The sequence below is a fragment of the Sapajus apella genome, unplaced genomic scaffold (genome assembly GCF_009761245.1).
Source record: "Sapajus apella isolate SASKATOON/1434 unplaced genomic scaffold, GSC_monkey_1.0 scaffold74, whole genome shotgun sequence".
NCBI classification, from domain to species: domain Eukaryota; kingdom Metazoa; phylum Chordata; class Mammalia; order Primates; family Cebidae; genus Sapajus; species Sapajus apella.
Window position 1 is genome coordinate 2,962,189 of NW_022437014.1, and position 21,417 is coordinate 2,983,605.

Consider the following 21,417-nt stretch of genomic DNA (forward strand, 5'->3'; position numbering starts at 1 on the left):
ATGCATAAAAAATATTATACCATCAGCTTCACAGAAGTTATCTGAAGAATCATCATGCTTGGTCCACTGAAGAACAGCTTTCTGTGTTTCCTCACTTCAAACAAAGAAAATAAATAACATTATTATTTTTAAGTTAATATGTGATATAAAGAAACATGAAATAGTGCTGAAAAATATATTCAAACCTCAGAGATTCATCCACTGCTCCAAGTCGTTCAGCTTGTTCACATTCTTCAATGAGATTATTGGCTTCTTCAGAATACTAAAATGAAAAAGGTAATAAATAGAATATAACTTACTGCATTTTTCAATGTTTTTCAAAATTTAGAAGTTATCTGAACCTCTTTTTTTTTTTTTTGAGATGCAGTCTCGCTCTGGCACCCAGGCTGGAGTACAGTAGTGTGATCTCAGCTCACTCCAAACTCTGCCCCCTGGGTTCAAGTGATTCTCCTGCCTCAGCCTCCCAAGTAGCTGGGACTACAGGCATGCACCACCATGCCCAGCTAATTTTTGTATTTTCAGTAAACATGGGGTTTCGCCATGTTGGCCAGGCTGGTCTTGAACTCCTGAGCTCATGCGATCCACCCACCTTGGCCTTGCAAAGTGCTGGGATTACAGGCATGAGCCACCGTGCTCAGTCTGTGAGGCTCTTTATACACCTAACACTGTCACCTTGTCTTCAAAACTTTAAAAAATAAGTAAGTTCTCATGTTCCTCATGAAACTAAAAAATTAAACGCTTTGCCTCTTGTTTTTTGGGAATACAATTTACTATTACGTTCACAAAATAAATAACATAGTTCTGATAACTCATTACTAAATTACTCACTAATCAAATCTTCAAGGTTATAATGAAGTCACGAGCCCAGTGGTCAACAGGCACTGTCCTACTTTTTTAAGGACTTAATTGTGGGCATCAGTTTTCTCTTCCATAAAATAAGCAGTTGGACCAAATCATGTGTGTCTAAAGTCCATCCCATGCCATGATGCTAAAAATGCCCTGGAACCTGCCAAGTCATATAAAAAATATTCTAATGTTTTTAGGTTTTTAAAATATATTCTTTAACAATCATATTTCGTTTCAATGTCTAAGTCACTTCACATATATATTCTACTAGGCCTGTACATGGCATAAGGGGAGCAAGTGTGATTTATGGATTTCATAACACACCAGTTCATCATACAGGTGAAAGACAACACTGGGAGGCCACCAATTCAATCACTCAAAAATTATTTATTGAGTGCCTACTTGGTCTTATTGTTAGGAAAACTATACAAACCACTTTCCAGACAAGGACACTGAAATAAATGAACACTAAAATGATACAGTTTTTTGAAATATTTATTGAGTGATAACTTAGTTTCATTATATTGGTATAAACACGTAAGACAACATATAAGACAGTTTGCTTCGAAGACTATTTTTAAAAATAAAATTATTTCATATATAATTAAGTATTAAAGGACAAAGGGATATATGTTCAACCTATAGTCAAGTGGCTCTGAAAATTATATATATATTACATGTTATATAGTATATAGTGCATACAAAATATATATATTTTGTGTACATAATATATAATAGATATTATATAGTATGTGTATATGTATACTATTTGTGTATGTATATACACACAAAAATGAGTATCTATGCAAAAATATGTGTGTGTATATATATACGCAAAAATGTGTATGATATATATACATAATACACACATACACAAATGTCCATTTGTTTTATCATGCTTTTTGTGTATCCATATATACACATAATAAATATGATAAAACAAATGTGGTCAGGCACAGTGGCTCACACCTGTAATCCCAACACTTTAGCGGGCTGAGTTGGCAGGATTGCTTGAGTCCAAGAGTTCAAGACCAGCCTGGGCAACACAATGAGACTTTATCTCAATTAAAATATATGTGTGTGTGTGTGTGTATTTAGATACGTGTATGTATATGTGTATGTACGTACATATATGCATATATAAAATGTATATACACATGTGTATATTTAGATATGTGTATGTATATATGTGTGTGTATATGCACGTGTGTGTATATATGTATGTGTGCATATATATACACATACACATAAAAATGAAATATATTTTAAAACATAAAAATATATAAAAACACATATATATGCAAACATATAAAAACGAAAATGTGGCAAAATATAAAAACAAAAATATATAAAAACAAAAATAAATGTAGCAAAATATAAAAATTGAGTGAATCTGCAGAAACAGTGTACAAAATGTCTTTGTATTAATGTTGCAACTTTTCTGTGAGTTGGAAATTGTATCAAAATAAAAAGTTAAAAATACCTACCAAAAATGAACAAAATTTGTTTAAAAAATAACATATACCTAAGTATATTAAAACAAAAATTTTAAAATCTTACTATTGCAACTACCTGAATATTTAAAAGCTTAACAAAATAGCCATTCTTAGTTGCTATTTAATAATTTAATCAGCTTCTTAGTTACATCTGTATCAATACTATGTCACTAGCATTTTTCTGAAGAACCTACTTTTTCCAATATGTTCTTATTATTTTTAATATCTGTATCTTAATAAAAGCCTAGGTTACACAGGTATGCGCATTTATCAACATTCAGCAAATGCACACTTAAGATTTGCACATTTCACTGTATCGTAATACTCTTATTAAAAGTACATATAAACAAATATTGGATTCTAGTTAACGATATGCCTCTACTTATGTAGATCCATCTAATTAATGATATTTATTGAGAAGGAGGCATACTGATGTCTACAATTTACTTTGAAATGCATCTAAAAATAAGATGTTCTAATGAATGGCTACAAGGATGGACAGATGGACAGATATGTGGTAAAGTGAGTTTATCAAAATGCTGGAATACAGGTTATGGATATAAGAGTGTTCATGAGGGGCCAGGCGCAGTGACTCATGCCTGTAATCCCCGCACTTTGGGAGGCCAAGGCGGGTGGATCACAAGGTCAGAAGATTGAGACCATCCTGGCTAACACAGTGAAACACCAACTCTACTGAAAATACAAAAAGTTAGCCAAGCGTGGTGGCATGTGCCTGTAGTCCCACTACTCAGAAGGCTGAGGCAGGAGAATTGCTTGAACCTGGGAGGCGGAGGTTGCAGTGAGCTGAGATTGTGCCACTGCACTCCAGCCTGAGCAACAGAGCAAGACTCTGTCTCAAAAAAAAAAAAAAAAAGAGTTCATGGGAAAATTCCTTTAACTCTGCTATACTTTTAAATTTTCATAATAAAATAATGGAATAAAATCATGGGAAAAATTAAAATAGTCACATATCACAGAATGATATGCAAATGTACTTTCTGCAGCTGTACATGTTAAATTTATGTTTAGACACAGTCTTCTTAAAATAAGTAGTAATAATTGCAATTTGCTAAACCTCCCTTTTTTTGTGACAGGGTCTCACTCTGTCACCCAGACTGGAGTACATTGGTGAGATCACAGCTCACTGTAGCCTCAACATCCCAGACTCAAGGGATCCTCCCACCTCAGCCACTTGGGCAGCTGGGACTATAGGCACACAGCATCATGGCTTGCTAATTTTTGTAGAGATGGGATTTTGCTATTTCGAGAACAGGCATGTGCCACCACAAATGTATTTTTTGTAGAGATGGGTTTTACCATGTTGCCCAGGCTGGTCTCAAACTCCTGGTCTCAAGTGATCCTCCCACCTCAGCCTCCCAAAGTGCTGGGATTATAAGCGTGAATTACCATGCCCATCCTTGCTAAACCTTTAAAAGCTGACATTTTTTACAAATTTATTGCAAAGTAGACACTGAGGCTTTATCAGCAGATTTCTGTGTTTTGATCTTCATGTGGCCAGTGATATTTTTATGGCCCTCAGGAATAGTTAATACTGATCTTCTGTGCAAGTTACATATGATGAACTATCAGGAGGAATGGAAATTCAGTATTTTATTTTTCATAAAGCATGTACTTCCTTTTTCCTTTTTTAGTTGTTTCAGACAAAAGGATTCATTGCAAAATAAAAAAGTATTACCGAACCATAAAATAACTATACAATTATTGATTTATCAATAAAGGATAAAACCACGATAGCAAGACTGTTCTCTCTATGCAGGATCGCTCTATCTAATAAGCTTCTATTTATTTACCATATAATTGCACAGGTTTCCCACTAACTAGTCAAAAGGCAGACTGGCAGCTTAGGGAATATTGTGGGAATGACACATGCCACAGCACTAATCACTACTAATTTCAAGAGACCAACAGGGGCAGCATTGTCCAACACTTTTCCCCCTGCTTTTCAAGGCTGGAAGGAGGCAGCTGTCCCTAGTCACTGGTGTCTGAGTGTAATTATTTTATCAGCAGGCACCTAGTATGCTGTGCTTGAGAGAAAGATTTAGTTTCTTTGCATCTAGAAAATCAGAAGAAGAATACATTCTTGTTGGTTATCTTTGTAGTAAAGTCAGAACTCTATTTAGTATGCACACATATCAAATAAGAGAGAAGACAACAGAGGAAGATGGAAATACAAAGTATTTGGCTGAGTGCCATGGCTCACGCCTATAATCCCAGCCCTTTGGAAGACAGAGGTGGGTGAACAGCTTGAGCTCAGAAGTTCAAGACCAGCCTGGGCAACATGATAAAACCCCATATCTACCAAAAAAAAAAAAAAAAAAAAAAAAGTAATTGTCTACCAAATCCATCCCAACCTATTTTAATGAAACTGTTAATAATATTTTATTTAAAACCAAGAAACTCAGAAAAAAATGATAAATCAGAAAGGATCTCAGGACAACAGGTATAAACCAGTTCTGTTCCAGGCAAACCTTGGCATATGGTCACTCTATTTACTTCTTGTTGCTTTATAGGGGCTTTGGCCTTTTCTCAGGCGAAATGGACACAAAGGAGGATTTTAAACAGAGAAGACAGATAATCTCATGTTTTTAAAAAATCACACTGGCTACTGTCCTAACAACAAATTACAGACTATAGGCCAGGTGCAGGGGCTCATGCCTGCTCTCTCAGCACTTTGGGAATCTGAGGTGGGAGGATCACTTGAGCCGACAAGCTCAAGACCAGCCTGGGCAACACAGTGAGACCTCTGTCACTACATGAATAGAAAAAAGAAAACATTGGTTGCATGTGATGGCATATGCCTATAGTTCCAGCTACTGAGGAGGCTGAGGTGGGAGGACTGCTTGAGCCCAGGAATTTAAGGATATAGTGAGCTATGACGGCACCACTACACTCCAGCCTAGGCAACACAGTGAGATCTTGTCTCAAGAAAGGAAAAAAAAAAAAAAAAAAACAAGAACAGACTATAGACGCAAGGGTAGAAGCAGAAAGATAATTTACAAGGCCATTGCAGTAATCCAGACCAAAAGTGATGATGGCTTGAAATACAACAGTAGCAATGAAGATTGTAAGATTCTGGGTATATTCTGAAACTCCTGTCATCACAAGCATAAATGTATCCACCAAAAAGGCCTTAAAACAATGACAACCCAGTAACAATTAGCATCCGTAGGATTGAGATTATAACTTGTAAACACCATTTCACACTAAAAGAACTAGGGCTCATTAGAAAAAATGATTAATTTCAAGACTGGAGCCAAAAAAGTACAAAACATCTTTGTATAATAGAGAGCAAAAATCTACTAAAGGCTACTGGGATCATGCCAAAAGGCCACAGGCAGTAATGTGAAGAAGCTCCTAGCTGTCCTCAAAAACTGGACAACTCAGCTGGGCACAGTGGCTCATGCCTGTAATCCCAGCACTTTCGGAGGCCAAGGCAGGTGGATCACCTGAGGTCAGAAATTTGAGACCAGCCTGGCCAACACGGTGATACCCCATCTCTACTAAAAATACAAAAGTTAGCTAGACATGGTGGCACATGCCTGTAATCCCAGCCACTCAGGAGGCTGAGGCAGGAGAATTGCTTGAACCCAGGAGGAAGAGGTTGCAGTGAGCTGAGATCGTGCCACTGCATTCTAGCCTGGGCAACAAGAGCGAAACTTCCATCTAAAAAAAAAAAAAAAAAAAAAAAAATTATCTGGGCACGGTGGTGCATCCCTGTAGTCCCAGCTATTCAGAGGGACCATGACAGGAATGCTTGAGCCTGGGAGCTCAAGGCTACAGTGAGCTGAGATAAATCCACTCTACCTCAGCCTGGATGACAGAGCAAGACCTTGTCCAAAAAAAAAAAAAGGACAACTTCAGCATCAGAAGGAATAGTAACTCAGTGACTATAATCGATTGGAATACATTAAATATGTCAAAACTACCAAGTTCATAATAATTCTAACAAAGAAAAAACATACTGGGTACCTTTGTAGAGTGCTAGGGCAACAACTCCTAATTATTCTGGCAACAGGTAAACAAAAAAGAATAAAGCAGTTATCCTGTCTGTCCTGTATAAGCTATATTTCAGGGTATCTAAATAGTGACAAAGAAAAGGTCTTTATAGAAGATGGTGGGGCTGGGCGCAGTGGCTCACACCAAAGTGCTCAATCCTAGCACTTTGGGAGGCCGAGGCAGGCTGATCACGAGATCAAGAGATCGAGACCATCCTGGCCAACACGGTGAAACCCCGTCTCTACTAAAAATACAAAAATTAGCTGGGCATGGTGGCGTGTGCCTGTAATCCCAGCTACTCGGCAGGCTGAGGAAGGAGAATTGCCTAAACCTGGTAGTTGCAGTGAGCCAAGATCGCGCCATTGCACTCCAGCCTGGACAACAAGAGCAAAAACTCCATCTCAAAAAAAAAGAATAATATAGGAAAAATGATCGAATATCAACATTATTAAACCTCTAATGAAATGATGCAACCAGGTAATAATCATCAAGTCTGCTAAAACATTTTGGTGAAAAGCTATTAGGAAGCTTTATAAAGAATGCATAATGAATCTAGTGATCAGTCCTAACATCAAGAAAAAAGGGAAAAGCAGACCTTATATGTTGATATAACAAAATAGTAAGTACAAAGCAATTCCAATACATATACATTGAATATATATCAGAAAATCAGAATATATGTATCAAAAAATGAATCTGAATCTGACAATCTGATAAGCCTAACTATGAGTATATAGAAAATAAAGAGGGTAATATGTTAAGTGATACCACAAAGTACCAGCTAAACATATATCGTGGGAAATTCTACAGGACAATGACTGCCTATAACACATAAATGGCAAAAAGGAGAAGAGGGAGGGATGGGCACCGGTTAAAAGAGACCTATCAGCAGGAAATATAGAAATAGTCCCAGAAAGTAAGAAAATGCTGGCCAGGCGTGGTGGCTCATGCCTGTAATCCCAGCACTTTGGAAGGCCGAGGAAGGCGGATCACTTGAGGTCAGGAGTTCAAAACCAGCCTGGTCAACATGGTGAATCCCCGTTTCTACAAAAAATACAAAAATTAGCTGGGCATGGTGGCCGGCGCCTGCAATCCCACCTATTCGGGAGGCTGAGGCAGAAGAATCACTTGAACCCAGGAGGCAGAGGTTGCAGTGAACCCAGATCGCGCCACGGCACTCAAGCCTGGGTGACACAGTGAGACTTCATTTCAAAAAATAGAAAAAAAAAGAAAAGAAAGTGCTGAAAAAGAAAAATGAGAGTATATCAAAGGGACACAGGAGCCAACTGAAAGAGTTCCCAATGGCCAAAGCTGTAGCAATTTGAGTTTATGGACTGCATGTTTGTGTCCTCCCAGAATTCGTATGTTAAAACCCTAACCCCTAATGAAATGGTCTTAGGAGGTGAGGCCTTAGGAGTGTAGGTGTAGATAAGATCATAAGGATGGCGCCCCATGATGGAATTAGTATCCTTAGTAGAAGAGGGAAAGGCTACAGTGTACTCTCTAAGCCATGGAAGATACAACCTCAGGCCAGGCACAGTGGCTCACACCTGTAATTCCAACACTTTGGGAGGTTGAGGTGGGAGGATGGCTTGAGCTCAGGAGTTCAAGATCAGCCTGGGCAAATGGTGAAACCCTATCTTTACTAAAAGGAGAAAAAAAAATAGCCACATGCTTGCGGTTCCAGCTACTCAAGAGGCTGAGGTGGAAGGATCAATTGAACCTGGGAGGCAGAAGTTACAGTAAGTCAAGATCAAGCCACTGTGCTGTAGCTTGGGTGACAGAGACAGACCTAGTTTCAAAAAGAAGGGAGGGGAAGGGAGGGGAGGGGATGGGGGGAGGAGAGGGGAGGGGAGGGGAGGAAAGGGGAGGAGAGGGGAGGGGAGGGGAGGAAAGGGGAGGAGAGGAGAGGGGAGAGGAGGAGAGGGAGAAAGTGGAGAGGGAAAAGGGGCAGGGGAAGGAGGGGGGAGAGGGGAGAGGAGAGAAGAAAGTAGAAAGGAAAGAGGAAAGGAAAAAGGAAGGGGAAGGGGGGAAGGGAGGAAGGGAGGAAGGGAGGAAGGGAGGAAGGGAGGAAGGGAGGAAGGAAGGAAGGAAGGAAGGAAGGAAGGAAGGAAGGAAGGAAGGAAGGAAGGAACAACCTGATCTGCAAACCAGGAAGAGTACCCTCAACAGGAACCAAATTGGCTGGTATCTTAATCTTAGACTTCCCAGTCTCCAGAACTGTGAGAAATAAATGTTTGCTGTTTAAGCCACCATATGATACTGCTATAGCAATCTGGAGTGACTAAAACAAGTAGTACCAAATTATAATCCAAAGTGTACAATAAATACCCATGAGTCCATAACAATACAAATGATTGAATAAGTAAGTAAATGGGGGGAGAAGACATAAATTTCCCATACTGGAGAATTCCAAATAATTTCTTTAAATACTCTGTCCTCAGGGAGGTGAAGAATAACTAACTCCATACTCCTTAGGTGTAAACTGTGCACACTGACTTCCTTCCAAAGAATACAGTATGGAAAAAGTAAAAACAGCAAATCAACAGTGTAGAAACTTGACAAAAATGACCTCAGCCAGGTGATCAAGGTTAGCATTACCAGGGATAAGTCATGGTGCCACTGACGTGATGAAAATGGCACTTTAATCTGTGCGGTCTTCCTCCTTGAAGCCCATAATCCCAGTCTAGTTGTAAGAAAAACATTAGACAAATCCCTACTGAGGAACAGTCTATAAAATACACCTGACTAGTATTACTCAAAAACGCCTTATCAGAAACAAAGACTGGGAAATGGTTATAGCTAAGAGAAGCCTAAGAAGACATAATTACTAAATATAACATGGTATATTGGGTGGGATCCTAGAGCAGAAGAAGAATATTAGGTAAAAATTAAAGAAATCTGGCCCAGTGTAGAGGCTCATGCATGTAATCCCAGCATTTTGGGAGGCTGAGGCAGCAGAATCACTTGAGGTCAGGAGTTCGAGAACACCCTGCGCAACATGGCAAGACCCCATCTCTACAAAAAAAAATTTTTTTTTTAATTATCTATGCATGGAGGCATGCGCCTATAGTCTCAGCTACTCAGAAAGCTGAAGGGAGAGAAACACTTTAGCCCCAGAGTTCAAGGTTACAGCGAGCTATGATCACGCCACTGCACTCCAGCCTAGACAATACAGCCAGCTCTTGTCCCTTACCAAAAAAAAAGGCTGGGCACAGTGGCTCATGCCTACAATCCCAGCACTTTGGGAGGCCGAGGCAGGCAGATCACAAGGTCAGAAGTTCAAGACCAGCCTGACCAACATGGTGAAACCCCATCTCTACTAAAAATACAAAAATTAGCCAGTGATGGTGGTGGGCACCTATAATTCCAGCTACTCAAGAGGCTAAGGCGGGAGAATCGCTTGAACCCAGGAGGCAGAGGTTGCAGGGAGCTGACACCACGCCATTGCACTCCAGCCTGGGTGACAGAGCAAGACTCTCTCTCCAAAAAAAAAAAAAAAAAATTAAAGGAATCTGAATAAAGTATGGACTTTCAGATACATTTTTTCCTCTGTTTTTATTTATCTTTGATATTTTCTATAATAAAATTTTAAATAGGCCAGGCATAGTGGCTTATGCCTGTAATCCCAGCACTTTGGGAGGCCAAGGCAGGCAGATCACCTGAGGTCAGGAGTTCAATACCAGCCTGGCCAACATGGTGAAATCCCACCTCTACTAAAATACAAAAATTAGCCAGGCATGGTGGTGGGTGTCTGTAATCCCAGCTACTCGGGAGACTGAGACAGGAGAATCGCTAGAACCTGGAGGCGGAAGTTGCAGTGAGACGAGATCGCACCACTGCACTCCAGCTTGGGCAACAGAGCGAGACTCAGTCAAAAAATAATAATAATAAAATAAAATGTTAAACAAAAAGAAAAAAAGAAAGAAAAAAAATTAAAAAAAAAAATGAAAGAAAGGGAACCATTCAGTATAAATACCTCTCAAGGGGTTTCACCATTGGAAGCTGATAAATGTGACAGTAGGTACAAAGGAAACAGATTTTTCAAGTTTTCATTAAGATACTAGACACATCAATAGGCTTACATGCATACCTTGTAGCTTGCAGATTTAATTCCAACAGGAACTTCATCCTGAAAGATAAAAGATACGTCTTTAGATGGCATTCATTCTATCTTCTTACAACATATCTTAAATTTCTATTATTCATGAGAAAAATTCATAAAACAAATTATTGAAGTTGGATTTTTTAACAGAATAGTTAGGTGGTATTCACATGGTTTCTTAAAAGTAAATAAAAATTCAAGAATAAATTATTCTACGGATTGCTGAGCATATATTATGTACATCACAGCAAGGACATGTAAAAATAGCCTTTCAGCCATTATTCCTTTTGATGTTCAAATTGTCCCATATTTGGCCACTAGGAGATCCCCTGAGTGCTGACTGGATATTAACCTGTGTCCTTTTGATATGATTTCAGTGATCCTTAGTAGAATTTTTTGTTTTCTGTGATGGCAACATATTCTAGGTTATTGTAATCAACCATATCTTCAGGAGCCCTAGCTCTTTTCAGAGGAAACTGGTACCAGTTTGTAGTCATACTGGCCACTTACTGAACTACAGGAACTATCTACCTATCCTCAAAGTAATGCTGGGAGTAGTCAATTATGTATCAGAACTCTATAAATTGTAGACACTATTCCAATGCCAGGTATATTCCTGAAATAGATTACACCTGCCTAAAAGGAAGAATCCATACAGATAGATCATCACTTTACTGTGTGAATGCATATTCTTTTTCTATGGCTGGACACTTAGATGATTTCTAGTTTTTTTACATAATGCCAAATATATGTATTAATTTCAGCATAACTGACATATTTGCAATATTCAGTACTGCTTTACAGTCATCTTTGAACATCTGTCCATTTCTGTTATTAGGTGACATTCCTAATAGAATTAGTACGTCAAAGGGTACAGACTTTGAAATTTTTTTGTTAAATTGATCTCCAGACTTAACCACTAGAGTAGTTTATTGGCCAATGCGTATTGGGTATTGTTATTTTTTTCATATTGGCCAATTAATAATGGAGGTAAAAGAACCTTGTCGTGGCCGGTTTTGGTGGCTCACGCCTGTAATCCCAGCACTTTGGGAGGCCGAGGCGGGTAGATCACGAGGTCAGGAGTTCAAGACTAGCCTGGCCAAGATGGTGAAATCCCGTCTCTACTAAAAATTAAAAAAAAAAAAAAATTAGCTGGGCGTGGTGGTGGGCACCTGTATCCCAGCTACTTGGGAGGCTGACGCAGGAAACTGCTTGAACCCAGGAAGTGGAGGTTGCAGTGAGCCAAGATCACACCACTGCACACCAGCCTGGGTGACAGAGCAAGACTCTACCTCAAAAAAAAAAAAAAAAAAACCTTGACTTAATTGTAAAGTGAAGACATGAATGGCATTTCAGCTTATAAAGGGATTCCATCCTCTTTAGGCAGACCATCTGCTTTATTCAAATTTTCTCTGGAATCAGGGTACAAAATGAGGTATATAATTGCTATTTCAAGATGACATTTGACTTTGCAATCACTGTAAAGTATTTATATTTTCTAATATTAATAAAAAGCCCATTTAATGAACAAGTATAATTAAATGCCTTTATGAAGCATCTACCATATTTTAGCATTTTTACTAATTCATATAAATAGGATGTAATTTTCCACAACTAATTTTTTCTATTACTAAATTATAAATGCAAAACTTAGAATACAAAATGTTTGCATTGTTAATAACACTTTAATGATATGCTCATGCTTTAATAATAGTAACAAAGTGTTTCACAAATTAATTCTTTAATTTTCAATAAGTTGTGTCTATATGAGGATTAATGCAACGAAAAACATGCTTCGCATTTTCATGGTAAAATGCCCATAAATAAGCCAGGCACGGTGGCTCACGCTGGTGATCCTAGCACTTTGGGAGGCTAAGATGGGTGGATCACCTGAGGTCAGGAGTTCAAGGCCAGCCTGGCCAACATGGTGAAACCCCATCTTTAAAAAAAAAATTTTAAATAAAAAAATTTAAAAAAATTTTTAAATGCCCATAAATAGTATTTGATATTGGCCTTAATTCAACATGCTAGGTAAGTCTGTTAAACAATATTTACATATATAAAATTTTAAAAATCCAAAACCACAATAGCACTTCGCACCTATTAGGATGACTATTATTCAAAAAAAATAGAAAATAACATTATTGTCAAGAATGTGAAGAAACTGGAACTCTTATGCATTGCTAATAGGAATGTAAAATGGTACAGCCACTGTTGAAGACAGTATGGCAGATCCTCAGAAAACACAATTAACGTAAGATCCAGCAATTTCACTTCTAAGTATATAGCCCAAAAAACTAAAGTAGGGACTCAAACAAATATTTGTGTAACCACATTCACAGCAGCATTATTCACAATAGCCCAAAATAGAAATAACCCAAAAGTCCATCAGCAGGTGAATGTATAAACAAAATATAGTACAGGCATACAGTAGAATATTATTCAGCCTTAAAAAAATCGAATTGATACATGCTACAACATGTGTCAGCCTAGAAACAGTATGCTAAGTGAAATAAACCATCCAAAAAAGGACAAATACTATGTTATTCCCCTAATATGAAGCACTAGAATAATTAAATTTGGAAAGAAAGAAACCCGAGTGGTGGCTGCCAGGGTCTGGGAGGAGGGAGAAATTAAGACTTATAAACAGGAACACTTGACAGTTTCAGGTTGGGAAGATAAAAAGTTCTAGATATAGATGGTAGTAATGGTCGCATAACAACGTGAACACACTTAGTGCCACTGAACTGTATACATAAAAATTGTTCAACTGGTCAATTTTATGTTATATATATTTTACCACAATTTTAAAAGTAAAATAAAAAGATATACTTTGTTTGTTTGTTTGTTTTTGGAAGACGGAGTTTTGCTCTGTCACCCAGGCTGGAGTACAGTGGCGTGATCTTGCTTCACTGCAACCTCTGCCTCCCAGGTTCAAGCAATTCTCCTTCCTCAGCCTCCCCGGTAGCGGGGACTACAGGCGCACGCCACCACACCCAGCTAACTTTTTTTTTTGTATTTTAGTAAAGACAGGGTGTCAGCGTGTTGGCCAGGCTGGTCTCAAACTCCTAAGCCAAGGCAATCCATCTGCCTCGGCCTCTCAAAGTGCTGGGATTACAGGCATAAGCCATCGCAACTGGCCAAAAAGATGTACTTTTAAAGGGAATAAATGATCATTCAAAAATATTTTTAAAACTCTGTTTTCACATAGAATACTTCAAATTTTAATGGTCCAAAAATACCTAAGTAAAACCAGGTGTTTTGTCCACTCATACCCCAGGAAATCCAAGGCAAAAATACACCCGAAAAAAGCAGGGGGGTATTTTGTATATATTTTGATTAACTTCATTTTATTATGCTATATACAAAACTAGGTTCAGAAAAGATGTAAGAGGAAAAAAAATATCAAGTCAAAAGAACTACTATCAATCTACTTAATAAGTCAAAGATTTATATTAACCACAAAATTTCAATCCTATTATTATGAAGGCAGTGTAATTCAAAATAGGTTTTATAAGTTTAGGTTTTTAATGTGTAAATATTGAATGTTATATTTAAACTAAGGACTGCACAATTATTTTAGTTATATTGGCCCCCTTTAAAAAGTTGTAATGGGCCGGGTACAGTGGCTCACACCTATAATCCCAACACTCTGGGAGGCTAAAGCAGGTGGATTGCTGGAGCCCAGAAGTTCAAGACCAACCTGGGCAACATGGAGAAATCTCATCTGTTTTTTCAAAAAATAAAAAGTTCTTAAAATAAATAAATAAAACAAAATGTTCTAATGGATAAAAAAGGATGTAACAGTTTTTAAATGTATACATGGTTCTTACAGATTGACATGGTTTGACAGCACAGTCCCTTCTTCCACACTGGCTGATGTCATTCCAGAAAGGACACGGCCTCTTCAGGTTTACCTATAAAATAATAATAGAAAAAGAGTTATAAAAATCAGAATCCCAAGGTAATAATTGACAGTTACAAATTATGGTGCTATAATTTGGTCATGTTATCAGCTGCAAATATATTATTTCTTCTACCTATCTGTTGCCAGGTTCCAACAATAGTATAAATGTGAGGCTAGTATAAGTACATTGGCAGGCCTGGTTAGAAAGACACAGACTGGGCCAGGCACAGTGGCTTATGCCTATAATCCTAGCACTTTGGGAGGCCAAGGTAGATGGATCAACTGAGGTCAGGAGTTCGAGACCAGTCTGGCCAACATGGCAAAACCCCGTCTCTACTAAAAATACAAAAATTAGCCGAGTATGGTGGCAGGCGCCTGTAATCCCAGCCACTTGGGAGGCTGAGGCAAGAGAATTGCCTGAACCCAGGAAACAGAAGTTGCAGCAAGCTGAGATCACAGCACTGCACTACAGCCTGGGTAACAAAGCGAGACTCCATCTACAAAAAAAAAAAAAAAAAAAGACACAGACTGCCACTAAATAGACCCTAAACAGATGGCAACTAGGAGCCAAAGTAGCTCGACTCCTATTCTTTTCAAACAAGAAAGAGTTAACAGGTAGAAAACAGACAATTTTAAACTCTGACTACAACTAAATACTCCAATGATCAGGTTTTCTAAACTCTTCTAGTAAATATCTCAAGATAAAATAGCACAAGTGATTTGTTAAAACAATATAGGTCAAAATAAAGTCATGATTCTACTAAAAAACATTTAATTATTTTAATTAATTGGAGCCAATCTGATGTTTTAGAAAATTATGAACTCACAATCTTGATAAGAATATATAATAATTTCTGTCCTAACTTCAATTTAACCAATGAGGTTCTAACTTTAGAGTGTAAAATTCAGTTATTAAAATTATCCAATAGATGGTTTCAGAATCACATGGTACACTCTTATGAACTGAATTTTCTTAATAAAGCCTATATCAATTTTAAATAATAACCACGATTTTGAAGCTCAGTAATTCTTAAGAAAATGTAACTATCTGCTTAAACTTTATTCTTACATAAAAAGTTAAAATTAGAAATACCTTGTAATATCTAAAGTAGTCACTTTCAAGAAGTTTTTGTAGTCTTGGGAAAAGCCTGTAGTTATTAAATCTATCAATGGTTTCAACATCACAGGTACAATCATCCAAGTAACCACTAACCTGTTACAAAGAAAATGAAATATTAAATGGAAATGTCCTAGATGCAACAGGATTCTTTTTCCTCACATGGTTGTTATGAAACAGCCCCTACTCAACCAATCCTTATCCTCCCTCCTCCCACATAATTTCTTGAGAAGGGATATGACAATAACCTAGTAATATTGCTGCTCTTGCTATATACCAAGAGGAATACAGTGAATACTTCTGTAGGGTGTGCAGAGCTCATGACATGTGTGTTCACATGCAAGCGCGCGCGCGCGCGCGCGCGCGCACACACACACACACACACACACACACACACACACACACACACACACACACACACACAGACTGGTTCCCTGGCTATCATTTATTTTGTAACTCTGCCCTCCAGGCCAAAGTTGACTTGACTAAGGGTAGGCATCTAACTCAAGCCCGGTCACGATCGCCTCTCCGGGAACCTGGAATTGAGACTAACAAGAAGAGATGTCTCCTGTGGCTAGACCAGTAAACGAATGCTCCATAATATGAACTGAGGAGCACATGAGCCAGTTGGCAGAGAGAGAAAAGGTTTTAAAAGATACACAAAGCTTGACTGTCCTTGGAATTCTCGGGCTGGGCGCAGGGGTAGAAAAAGATACACAAAGAAGCAGAGGTAGGAGATAGAGAGACAGTATATGCTACTTGGAGAACTGACCTGTCTTTCCTGAAGCACAGCTGCATTCCCATCCTTAGTTTTCAGTAAAGATCTAACAACCCTCAAATATTGGGCTATAACAATTTCCTAAAGGTTTGGAAGGGTGCTTAGAAATTACTTATCATTACTAAAACACTGAAACAGCAAACTGACCTCAAAGTCAATCCTGATCTTCACATTTTTAAAGCTAATGTCTTAATGATATTTACTAAATCAGGCTATTAAATACACATATCCTAGGACACAATGGTAATGATAATAAATATTATCAGTTATGAAACCAGATTTTTTTCCTTTTTTTCACCAATGTTCCTTGCCAAATTAAACTAAAATTCTTGGATGTTTATTTGGGCTAGAAAAATACCTAACAGAATTAATTAAAGATTGCTTTAAGAAACAAATATATAATGATTCCAAAAACAAAAACAAACAAAACAACCTAGAAAAAAAATTTTAAATATAGCATGCTGCAGAAAAGAGATCTTTATCATACTTTAGTCTAGATAATTGCATTTTAAACTACTTTGGATTATATTTTAGGAAGATCTATTGCCTAGAAATAAATAATTTTAAAATCTACTGATATGGAAGAAAATAAATAATATTCTAATGAAATACTGAATTAAGATTCAGTATTTTAGAATACCATAAAATCGTAAACTTTCTTTTAATTTGCGAATATAGCAAAACAGTAATGGAAATTTTTCACCTAAAAGAAATAAGAATACATTGGATGATAACAGCAATATTCAAGAGAAACTTTTTACTGCTTTTCCTACTCTTAATTGTTTTGGACTAATTCAGTTTCTAGAAATCTCATTACACATTTTGCCATGTAATAACTATTTTCATTTCATATGCAAATTTGTCCTTTTTCCTACCAAAAATTCTCTGAATACACAAGAATCTCAGAGTCCTAATTTTGGATACCAACAACACAAAGTACTTTTAAGCTAAAAGATTTGATTTTTCAAACTTTCTTTTGAACCTTAAGAGCAGAACTTCTAGGGACAAAAATACAGCTGTTTCTCCCCTTTGATACCAATTATTATACAAAGAATGCAAAGGCCAAAGGGATATCTGCAAAGTAGAGACATTAAGTTACAAAAAGAAACACATGAAAAACTTGAGAGCAAGTTTCAAGCCATCCATTTTTCCCCCGAGGAATTCATTTTTAAGGTAAAAATATATCTTCAAGATTCAGCTCAGTATTACCTCTCTCAGGAAGCTGTCCTTCTGCTACTCTTACCACCTGCTGGGTTATCTGCCTCTCCCAGCTGCTCCCGGGACACTTCACACACTATTATTTAAGTACTACCATACCTCACAGCAGAAAATTTATCTATTTTGCTCCTGCTCACTAGAATATAAAATCCTTGAGAGAAAAAAATTATATACTTCCAGAAAGCACACTAATTATTGATGCTCAATAATTATTTGTGGCCTGTAATCCCAGCACTCTGGAGGCCAAGGCAGGAGAATCACTTGAGGTTAGCAGTTGGAGACCAGCCTCAACAACATAGTGAAACCCCATCTCTACCAGAAATACAAAAATTAGCCAGGCATGGTGGCCTGCGCCTGTAGTCTCAGCTACTGGGGCGCCTGAAGCAGGAGAATCACTTGAAACCAAAAGGCAAAGGTTGCAGTGAGCCGAGATTGTGCCACTACTGTACTGTACTCCAGCCTCCGCAACAAAGTGAGATCCTGCCACTAATCACTGGAGACCAGCACCACACTGTCTCATTAAACATATCTAGCACCATGTCACCTATGGTGTGCTCAGTGCCCCAGAGTATACAAGCACAGGAGGCAGAAACACACACAGCAAGTAAAGCAAGCAGCAAAGGTAAACAAGCTTTTGTATACAACATTCTTCCTATCTCGATCCTAATTACAAAGGAAGCTCTAAGAAGCCCCAAACCAGAAAGTAATGCAAAAATCCTCCGGAGCAGAGGTGGCATACAGCCAAGAGACCTCAAAGGGAAAGAAGGCAGGATAAATGGTAGATTTTAAAATGTTTTGCCCCTTCCTGAAATATGAAGTAGGAGGTATTCTCAACCACAGGTAGCAGGGCAGGAGATTCAATGGATGAAGACAGCTCATTAAAGGAAAGACAGGAAGATTCTCGGAAATCCATGCCATCTGACAGCTCAGATAAGCCGGCCAACCTGATCGCTGGGAGGGAGTCTGGCGAAGATGGTGGCAGGACCAGTTCTAGAAACTAGAGAACAAAGCATGTTACTAGAATAGAGTCTCAGCCAGGCACAGTGGCTCATGCCTATAATCCTAGCGCTCTGGGAGGCCAAAGTGGGCAGATTTCTTGAGCCCAGGAATTCCAGACCAGCCTGGACAACATGGCAAAACCCTGCCTCTACTAAAAATACAAAAAAAATTAGCCAGGCATGGTGGCATATGCCTGCAGTCCCAGCTGCTTAGGAGGCTGAGGTGGGAGGATGGCTTGAGCCTGGGAAGCCAAGGCTAAGGTGAGCCGAGGCTGCAGCACTGCCCAAACTGGGCAATGGGAGTGAGAGCCTGTCTCAAAAAAAAAAAAAAAAAAAAAAAGGATTGAGCCTCAGGAAAGGGCTAATGTGAAATACAGTTAATAGACAAAGAACAGGATCCTGGAAACAAAGCAAAATCCTATCACCTCAACTAAGACCAAAGACAGGTACCAACCTGTAACAACGAGGACTGGGTGTTGTTTCAGAACGTCCTAAGGCTGCATAAAGAACGACTACGTGGAACAATTAGTTAAGGGAGAAAGTCACTGCTACGCTATATCCCAAAGTGAAATAGAACTCTGACCTACCGTAGGAATCTGAACTTTTTTAAATGTTTATGTTTTTTTAAAGGTTAGTATCCTAACATTTGAGGCTCACTGCTCTAGTGCTCTAAGCTTTTGGTAGAGGCCCAGTCTAATAAGCAGCAATAAGAAGGCCCTATTTGAAGGATGGTAAATAGGAGGACCAAGGTAGGCCTGACACATAACATGGACTACTCTAAAATTTTAGCCTTTTGGTCAGGCATGGTGGCTCACACCTGTAATCCCAGCACTTTGAGAGGCAAAGGCAGGAGGACTGCTTGAGCCCAGGAGTTCAAGACTAGCCTGGGCAACACAGTGAGGCCCCGTCTCTACAAAAAAAATAATAAAATAATTAGCGAGGCATTGTGGTGCATGTCTGTAGTTCCAGCCAATTAGGAGGCTAAGGTGGGAGAATTGCTTGAGCCAGGAAGGTCGTGGCTGCAGGGAGCCATAATCATGCCAGCGTACTCCAGCCTGGATGACAGAGTAAGACAATGCCGGAAAAAAAAAAAAAAAAAAATCCTAGTGTTTTAAGAGGTAGAGAGCCTTGGAAGACTTTCTTTTACAACCTCCCAAGCCAAACAGCAAGTCCCTCCATTCACATCCCTCAAGAAATAGGTAGTGTGTAACAAGTTAGCATGTATGTTCTAACATCAGGCCTCCTTAGGTTTGAATCCCATCTTTGCCAGTCATTACTTTTTCACTTTACCTAGGTTATTTAACCTCTCTAGGCCTTGGTTTGTCATCTTAAGAGAAAATAGTAATAGTTTTCATCTCAAAGATTTGATACGAAGGTAAATAGTACAAAGTAAATTGTCAGTACATGTTAATCATGATTATTAACCTACTTCTGCTTAAATGCTTCCAATGAAAGGGAAGCACTTGTTATTCCCCAAAGCAGCACATGGCATTTTCATAATGAATAAGAAAAATACAGCCAAATGTGCAGCTAACATTTCCCAAAAATTTTACAAATGTCGCCCCAATGGAACAAAGAACTAGATAACCAACAGTTAGCTGTGGAGGGAGCCTCAATTACTTTCTCCGATGACTCTTTGATTTGACCAAAAGCAAAAGGCAGGATAAAGGAAAATTACCTTGTACTGCTTGTTCACTATTCTCATGTTAGAAGTATCCTTTAATTTGCAATGAAAGACAAAAAAAAAAAAAAAAAAAAAACACTTTCTAAAGTTTTCTTCTGTACCCATATATTCTAGTCTTATCATACATTATCGTTTTTCCACTCAAAGCACTCTAAGAGTATATTCCTCGGCCAGGTGCAGTGGCTGAGGCCTGTAATCGCAGCACGTGGCAGGCCTACGCAGGCGGATTACAAGGTCAAAAGATGGAGACCATCCTGGCTAACACAGTGAAACCCCATCTCTACTAAAAATATAAAAAATTAGCAGGGTGTGGTGGCATGCGCCTGTAGCCCCAGCTACTTGGGATCTCAAAAAAAAAAAAAAAGAATTAATTCCTCATATAATTTTTTTTTTTGAGATGGAGTTTCACTCTTGTTTCCCAGGCTGGAGTGCAATGGTGCAATCTCGGCTCACTACCACCTCTTTTTTTATGAAATACCTTTTAAACATGCTCAAAGTGTGAATTAGGAAAGAGAAAGAAATAAAGGTATCCAAATAAAAAATAAAAAGGTGGCCAGGTGAGGTGGCTCCCGCTTATAGCCCCAGCACTTTGGAAGGCCAAGGTGGACAGATCACCTGAGGTCAGGAGTTTGAGTCCAGCTTGACCAACATGGAGAAACCCTGTCTCTACTAAAAATATGAACATTAGCCGGGCATGATGGCATACACCTGTAATCTCAGCTACTCAGGAGGCTGAGGCAGGAGAATCACTTGAACCCAGGAGGCGGACGTTTCGGTTAACCGACATCACGCCATTGCACTCCAGCCTGGGCAACAAGAGCGAACTCCATCTCAAAAAACAAATAATAAATGTAAATAAAAATAGAAGTAAAATTGTCTGTTTGCAGATGATATGATCTTATATATAGTAAATCCTAAAGACTCCACCAGAAAACCATTAAACTAATAAATTCAGTAAAACTGCAAGATACAAAATCAACATACAAAAATCAATTGTGTTTCTATACACTAACAATGAACTATCCAAAAAAACTAAGAAAGTTATATTTACAATAGAATCAAAAAGAATAAAATACTTAGGAATACATTTAACGAGGAGAGGAAAGATTAGTGTGCTGAAAACTAAAGAGCAATGATAAAAAACTGAAGATTACACAAATAAATGGAAAGATATCCCATGTTCATAAATTGGAAGAATTAATATTGTTAAAATGTCCATACCACCGAAAGCGTTCTACAGATTCAATGCAA

At 38.3% G+C, this 21,417-nt stretch overlaps 1 protein-coding gene across 1 annotated transcript in view; it reads right to left on the bottom strand.

Moving 5' to 3' along the window:
• The window catches only part of ERO1A (endoplasmic reticulum oxidoreductase 1 alpha), a 58,793-nt gene that overhangs the window by 30,959 nt on the left and 6,417 nt on the right, over window positions 1-21,417 (bottom strand). Inside the window, exons 2-6 of the mRNA XM_032251077.1 lie at window positions 15,465-15,584; window positions 14,298-14,381; window positions 10,453-10,491; window positions 186-262; window positions 21-94 (exon numbers count right to left, since the gene is read on the bottom strand). Of these exons, the coding sequence (XP_032106968.1) occupies window positions 21-94; window positions 186-262; window positions 10,453-10,491; window positions 14,298-14,381; window positions 15,465-15,584 (394 nt within the window). The remainder of the gene's footprint in view (window positions 1-20; window positions 95-185; window positions 263-10,452; window positions 10,492-14,297; window positions 14,382-15,464; window positions 15,585-21,417) is intronic.